This window comes from Perognathus longimembris, chromosome 6 (genome assembly GCF_023159225.1).
Source record: "Perognathus longimembris pacificus isolate PPM17 chromosome 6, ASM2315922v1, whole genome shotgun sequence".
Taxonomy (NCBI): Eukaryota; Metazoa; Chordata; class Mammalia; order Rodentia; family Heteromyidae; genus Perognathus; species Perognathus longimembris.
In genome coordinates, this window is record NC_063166.1 from 2713764 (window position 1) to 2721263 (window position 7500).

General features: G+C 72.0%; 1 protein-coding gene across 1 annotated transcript in view; it reads left to right on the top strand.

The window, feature by feature from the left end:
- Tram2 (translocation associated membrane protein 2) overlaps window positions 1-7255 on the top strand; it is a 27974-nt gene extending 20719 nt beyond the window's left edge. Inside the window, 7 exon segments of the mRNA XM_048347535.1 lie at window positions 229-261; window positions 263-300; window positions 2151-2255; window positions 2338-2481; window positions 2967-3089; window positions 3091-3128; window positions 4099-7255. Coding sequence (XP_048203492.1) covers window positions 229-261; window positions 263-300; window positions 2151-2255; window positions 2338-2481; window positions 2967-3089; window positions 3091-3128; window positions 4099-4172 — 555 coding nt within the window. The 3' untranslated portion in view covers window positions 4173-7255.
- Window positions 7256-7500: the final 245 nt, after the last annotated feature.

Genomic DNA, 7500 nt, shown 5'->3' on the forward strand with positions numbered 1-7500 from the left:
GCTCCCCTTTTCGTTCTCTCCCAAGTCGTTTCCTTGCGGGTATCCCCAGAGCCCTCTTCCCTAGTCCCCGGCCTTGCCCTCTGACCCTCGGCCCTAAGCCGCTGCTTCCCTCCTGGCACTTGTCAACAGCCCAGTGCTCTCACGGGGGGGGGGGGGGGGGGGGTGGAGGGGCAGGGGGGCGTGGCCCGCTTGTGAGTACCCCGCTTACTGTCGCCCCCTTGCTTTCAGGAGGAAATCCCCCGGCAGCTGCAGTCTGTGTGTCTTGTACCTGGTCCACATAGCCGGAGCGTACCTCCTGAAGTGAGTGGGGCTTGGGCCGCCCAGCTTTCTTTGCCCGTGTGTCCGCCCAGCCACTTGCCTGGCCGGCAGCGGGCGTCCATTAGACCACGTCTGTGCGTGCGAACACGTGCGAACGCAAAGGGGGGCCAGTAAGGCGCTCCGGTGTGGTGAGCGTCGGGGTGAGCGCTGGGGTGAGCTGTGGACCCCGTAAGGACAGTCCGGTGGGGTGAGCGTCGGGGGTGAGGTGTGGACCCCGTAAGGACAGTCCAGTGTGGTGAGCGTCGGGGTGAGGTGTGGGCCCCGTAAGGACAGTCCGGTGCGTCGGGGTGAGCGTTGCGGCGGGGTGTGGGCCTGAGCCCCGGCCCGGCTGGTGGCCTGCACCTGAGACGGCCGGCCCCCAGCAGGTGTGGCTCTGAACGGGGGCTTCCAGGCTGAAGGCAGCCGGCAGCGGGGCTCTTGCTCCCGGGGTCGAGGCCACCGGAGCTTGCAGCCCAGGAGCCTTGTCTCTGGTTTGGAATGAAGCGGAGAGTCCGCTCAGGGTGTGCTGCTTCCACAAGTGGCGATCGTGGCTGCGTGGAGGGTGTTCTGTTGGCGAGCAGGCTGGACTTGGCCTGTGCTTTACCCGTGGGGCAGAGCCTCGTGCTGTGCTTCCCCTGGGTGGCTGTCTGCGGTCTCTGAGGCCTGGCGGCGGGCGCCCGTGAGCACAGCTGACTGGGGTTGGCGAGCGTTGGAGGGGCAGCAGCTGGCAAGCTCTGATCTCCTGTCTAGGGCCTGGGGTTCCCGAATGGGACTCGAGGGGCGGCTCTGCGGGTGCCGCATGCACGGCTGCTGCCCAGCGTGGCCCGTGGCCGTGGCCTGCGCTGTCTCCCTGCGCCACGCAGGAAGCATGCGCGTGTGAGCTTGGGTAGCGAGTGCGCCAGACGGCAGGAAGGAGCCCTTTGCATTTCTACACTCGAGGCCCAGCCGTTGTCCCGGGCACCTGTCCCCACGTGGTCCTGGCAGGGGGGTGTGGTGGGCGCTGTCCCCGTCGGGCTGGAGGGGGTGTGGTGGGCGCTGCCCGCGGTGGGGCTGGAGGGGGCGTGGTGGGCGCTGCCCGCGTGGGGCTGGAGGGGGCGTGGTGGGCGCTGCCCGCGTGGGGCTGGAGGGGGGCGTGGTGGGCGCTGCCCCCGTGGGCTGGAGGGGGCGTGGTGGGCGCTGCCCGCGTGGGGCTGGAGGGGGCGTGGTGGGCGCTGCCGCGTAGGGCTGGAGGGGGCGTGGTGGGCGCTGCCCACGTGGGGCTGGAGGGGGCGTGGTGGGCGCTGTCTCCATCGGGCTGGAGGGGGCGTGGTGGGGCGCTGCCCGCGTGGGGCTGGAGGGGGCGTGGTGGGCGCTGCCCGCGTGGGGCTGGAGGGGGGCGTGGTGGGGCGCTGTCTCCATCGGGCTGGAGGGGGTGTGGTGGGCGCTGTCCCCCGCGGGTTGGAGGGGGCGTGGTGGGCGCTGTCTCCATCGGGCTGGAGGGGGTGTGGTGGGGCGCTGTCTCCATCGGGCTGGAGGGGGCGTGGTGGGCGCTGTCTCCATCGGGCTGGAGGGGGTGTGGTGGGCGCTGTCCCCGCGGGTTGGAGGGGGCGTGGTGGGCGCTGCCCGCGTGGGGTTGGAGGGGGCGTGGTGGGCGCTGGCCCCGCGTGGGGCTCACTGTGGGGCAGGCAAAGGCGCCTGGCCAGACGGGACGTGGGAGGCCGGGCTGTCGGGAGGATGGTGCCCCTGAAGGCAGCACCGCTAGACGGAGCGGGCAGGCAGCTGGGGCGTGAGGGCCCGTGCCTGGGTGCCCGTGGGCAGCGCCCTCCCCCCCCCCCCGCGTCCGGGGAGAAGGTGAGGCCGCCTGTCCTCCGCAGCCTGAGCCGCCTGGGCCTGCTGCTGCTGCTGCTGCAGTACTGCACCGAGTTCCTCTTCCACATGGCGCGGCTCTTCTACTTCGCCGACGAGAACAACGAGAAGCTGTGAGTGGGGCTGCCGGCTCCCGTGGGGGGGGTCTGGGGAAGGGGCCCCCGCCGGCGACGCCCCGTCTGCCTCTGCGAGCAGGTTCAACGCCTGGGCCGCCGTGTTCGGGGTCACGCGCCTCTGCATCCTCACCCTGTCCGTGCTGGCCGTCGGCTTCGGGCTGGCCCGCGTGGAGAACCAGGCGTTCGAGCCCGAGAAAGGCAACTTCAACACCTTGCTCTGCAGGTGAGCCGGGCGGAAGCCGGGCACCGAGGAGGGCCAGGAGCGGGCAGGCCCTCGAGCCTCCCGCGCCCGGGCACTGGGCTGCCATCTCGGGGGGCGGGGGGGGAGCCCGCCGCCCCTGCCAGCCCTGTGCTCCCGGCTCGCCGCGTGGCCGCGGGAACCTCGAGCCGCTCTGCGTGGCCGTGGCATCGCGCGTGAGAAGTCGCGTGGCCAGTGCCCCAGCCGGGCCCATGGCCGGCCCAGCCGCGTGTCCCCCAGCTCTGCGGCCCCGGGGCTGCTCCCGTTCCCAGCGCCCCAGCGTTGGCTTCCCGCGAGGGCCCCTGATGCGTGGGGGGCGCACGCAGCGGGTTCCCGGGCTGGGGAGCCCTGGGCTGGGTGGCGGCGCCCCCGCTGAGGCGTGCTGGCTGGAGAAAGGCTGCCGGACCGGGGGTGTCAGCACGCGGGGCCCGGCCGCGCCCTGAGCCCCCCCCCCCCCCCCCCCCCCGCAGGCTCTGCGTGCTGCTGCTGGTGTGCGCCGCCCAGGCCTGGCTCATGTGGCGGTTCATCCACTCCCAGCTGCGGCACTGGCGCGAGCACTGGACCGAGCGCGCCAGGCGCAGGGCTCCAGCCGCCCCCCCGGCCGCCGGCCAGGCTCCTCAAGAGGGAGTCGGGTGAGTGCCCGCCCTGCCGCGGGGGGGCGGGGAGGGCGCTGGGGGAGGGGCGGGGGGGCTGGGCCTGGGGGGGCGGGGAGGGCGCTGGGGGGAGGGGCGGGGGGGCTGGGCCCTGGGGGGGGGCGCGGGGAGGGCGCTGGGGGAGGGGCGGGGGGCTGGGCCTGGGGGGGCGGGCAGGGCACTGGGCCAGCTCTGGGGCCTCCACAGACTCCGCCCTGCAGCTCCTTCTCCTTCCCAACCGCGGCTCTGTGCCTGGGGCCCCGCCGTGCCGCGTGGCTGGGCCTGAGCCAGAGTGGAGGGTGGGCAGGGCCGCCCTGACCATCCCGGGGCTCCTGGCCACGGGGGGGGCGGGGCTGGGCAGGGACCTCGGGCCTCTGGCGCCTCGCCAAGCTCCCGCCGCCCACGCAGGGCTCCAGCGCGTGTCCTCACCCGCCCTCGCTCTCATCCCAGCCCGCCCTGGCCACCCCGCCCCGTCTTCAGGACAGCGTGCGGGGGTGGGGGCACAGGAGGGGCCCCTCGTGCAGCGGCCCCTCCTCCTGGCACTCCTGCCTGGGCGCTGTCCAGCCGCGGCCCCGTGCCCTGCCTCCCCCGCCTTCAGCCCTTGCCGTGGCAGGTGTGGGAGGCTGCTGGGGAGGGAGAGCTGGGGGGGAGGGGGGTGCTGGGGCTGCAGCCGGGGCGGCACGGAGGTGTGTGCACACTTGCCCTGCCACGGGACCCCCCAACCCGCCTTCTGTTGCCATCAATCCCAGGAGTTGCTGAACGCAGGCCCTCGGGGGCCCGGTGCGAAGGGAGGGGCTCTCCACCCCCCACCCACCCCCGACCCACAGACGCCGCTCCCAGAGGGCGGGCAGAGGCCAGGCCTTTGCCCACCGCCCCGGGACGCCCGGCCCCGTCCTCGCCTGGCCTCAGCCCCCTTGGTCCCGCTTGGTCCCCGCAGACATGCCACCGCGCCCGTCTCTCTCCCCCCCAGGGTTCCATGAAAACGGCCTCGTGAAGGCGGAGAACGGAACCTCCCCGCGCACGAAGAAGCTCAAGTCGCCCTAAGGCCAAAGCGCTGCCAACAGGAATCCTCTCGCGGGGCCTCGAGGGCCTCGCCCTCCCTCCCTCCCACGCCTTGGCTGTCTTATTCTTCTATCACCTGTTCTCAGTAAAGCCAAAAGCCCTCTCTCCCCCCCCTCCCCCCCCCCCACCATCCCCGTCCCGTGTTGGCTTTTCTCGGAGCCTGGCTCTTCCGCGCTGCTCTCCTCCGCTGCTGCTTCTCCTCACTCTTCACCGTGATGTGCAATTGTTGCCTGTGTGTGGTTTTTACAGTGGCGGGGCTGGGACTTGCAGCCCCCCCCCCCCCCCACGATCTGGGACCTGCCTCTGTGGAGGCCCCGCGGCGGGCAGGAACGGAGAGGCCGGCCCTCGGGGATCCCCGTCTTCTTGGTGCTGATTGACTGATGGGACAATGACTCCGGTCCCCCGCCTGGCACCGCGGGCGCAAACGCCGAGGCCGTGGCTCTGCACGAGGCAGCCCCGCCGAGAGGGGACAGCGTTAACTCGGGAGTACTCACCGCGGTGGCTCAGGGGACGAGTCCTCCCGTGTCCACCAGAGCCGCGTGCTGAGCAGCAGGCTGTTCCAGAAGGAAGGTGCTCTGGGGACGAGCGGGGAGCCAGGCCGGCTCGCCCTCCGCGGTGCCCGCGGCTCCTGCAGCGGCCGTTCCCCAGAGCTCCGGACCGGCCTGCCACGCGCCCCCGCCAGCCCCGACCCAGCCAGCCCCGGCCGGGCCGCCTGGCCTTCCTCGCGCGGAGCCCGGCCCGGCCCGTGCGGGCCCCTCCCAGGCGAGCTTCCTGCTGTCAGCGCGGGTGTTTGCCGCATCGAGCCTGAGGCCGGCTGCCTCCCCGCGCCTGGGAGGACTTGCGGGAGGGAGGGCGGGAAGGAGGAAGTCCTCAGCCCTGTGCTGAGGCCCAGCAGGTCCGCTCCTGCTACTGACACACAGAGCCCGGGCCTGTAGCCGGCCGCGTTCCCCCCCGTCACAGGGGGCGCTGGCTGGGCGCTGAGGATGTGCGTTCAGACACCGCCGCGACGCTCAGCTCCACCGGGAGAAAGCGCGTGAATCCCCCCCCTTCTCTGCCACCCTCCCGCCCTCACCGCCCCCGCCTTGCCTGTTGCTCATGGAGGGCTCATGGCTCCCCAGCTAGCGGGGCCTCCTCGGGGTCTTCCGTGTGCCTCTGCGGGGGCCGCTCCCTCCCGCAGGCTTGTGGGGCTGGACGTGGCTCGCTCCGCCCGCGCCCCTCGGTGCTGAGAGGACGCAGCTGCGTGTGCTCCCGGCGTGCGCGCTCCCGGCGTGCGTGCTCCCGGCACCCCCCGCACCCCGCTTCCCACGCCGTGGCGGCCGTGGCGTGCGTGGCTGTCGGGGACCCAGGACTTGGTTCCGTGATGGGAGGGAACAACAGGAAAAGCCCTCGACGGCGCGCCCGGCTGGACTCCCCGCGGCCTGGCACGAGGGGCGTTGGCTCCGCCGGCTCCCGCGCCATCGCTGCCCAGCTAGGCGTGCCGGAGGCTGGCCGCACTGCGGCGGGCGGGCACCCGGCGGGCACCGGCCGCGCCCTCGTCCTGGTGTGGCCTCCTGCCTGCACGGTGCCGAGCCCCCGGGAGACCCCGCGGGCCCTCTGGAGGGCGACACGAATCTACCTCAGTGACCCCTGCCTGGGCGGGGGGCGGGGGGGCCCTGCGAGAGGACGGGGTCCCCTGGCGGGAATCACTGTCCCCCGCGCGGGCTCTGGTAGGCGCAGCCCGTAAGCTCCCCGTGTTCCTTTGAGGGAGGGCGGCTCTGGGGGAGCGGGGAGCAGGTGGGCTCCTCGGCCCTCACCGGCGCCCGGCGCGGCCCCTGCCCCCCTCGACCTTCCCACGGGCAGGTGAGGAGGCCGCGGCCTCAGCTCAGGCGGCGGCTTCTTCCGCCGGGGGCCTCGCTGGCCTCGCGGCCCCAGGCCGGGGAGAGCTGGGGGGGGCGGGGGGCGGGATGGAGCCCCCCCTCCCTGGCTGAGGGCCTCGGTGCCGCGCCCCGCCCCCGCCCCCAGCAGCGCCTGGCCCTCCGGGTGTGACAAGTGCCTTCCGCCGGGCTGCGCGGCAGGGGCGGCCGGCACAGCGCACCGCGGTGAATAGGAGGGGCGCGGACGGACGGACCGCCTTGCGTCCCGACACCCCACAGCCCGGCGACGCCTTCAGCTCCCTTCCTGCCTGGCTGGGCGGTTGGAGAAGCCGAGACGGCTCTCCCGCAGACGCCTGTGCCTTGCACCTAGTGCGACGCGCCCCCTCTTCCAGCCCCCCCTCCCCTCCCCACGTGTGAAGGGGGTTTGCTCTACTTCCCTGTCTCGCTGTTCACTACGTGGCTGCTGCACTGCCGGTCCCCCGAGTCCGGGCCCCCGCGGGGGCAGCAGCCCCTCCCTGCCCCTCGGGCGGTGCAGGAGCCCTGCCGGCCAGCGGTCTTCCCCGGCCTGGCTGTCCGTCACGGGGCCCCGCGCGGGAGGGGGTCGCGGGAGGGGAGGTAGCGGTCACCTTGCAGAGGCGCCGCCCCTTCCCCCGTGGCCGCCATCGTCCTGGGCCCGGGTGGCTGTGTGGCCCGCTTACAAACCATGGAGAACCTGAGAAGTCTCGTGTCGTGTCCTGTCATTGTCACAGCCAGCCTCGGTGGACGGCAGGTGGCGTCTCGGGGCGAGATTGGTTGTGATGTCTGCTGTCACCGCCCCTGCCCACAAGCATTCCAGAGCTGCTGGGCGCGGAGCTCTCCCCGAGGTGGGCGCGGGGCGCCGGCACCACGGACCTCGCTTTTTGTTTCCTCGGTTTGACTTGGGCGGAGGCCGCCGGGCCCTGAGCAACTCAATGCAAATGTAGACGAGCCGCTCTGCTACTCCAGCTGTTCTCGTACGGACCAAATTTCCACAAGGAGCTCAAGGAAACTTTGTACCTGCCGTATTTATGCTTTCATGTAAAAGGGTTTGGGGGAGGGTGTCTTTTTACTTTCCACGGTTTCTGTCTGGTTTTAAAAACAAATTACAGTTTTGTATGGATTTTTTTAAATGTACATTTTGAAAAAAATGATTATTTTCTCAAATACCTGAATAAAAGGCATAGAATTATCCGACACAACCGTCTCTGGTACAGTTCCTCGACGTGCGTGTATGTGGTGGTGGCTTTTTCTTACTGAAAGTTGCCCCGAGTCCATCAGCCCCGCCGCTCCTGGGCGCGGCCTGGTGAGTCCATCAGCCTCGCCGCTCTTGGGCGCGGCCTGGTGAGTCCATCAGCCCCGCCGCTCTTGGGCGCGGCCTGGTGAGTCCATCAGCCCCGCCGCTCCTGGGCGCGGCCTGGTTAGGCGCCCGGCCGTCCCTG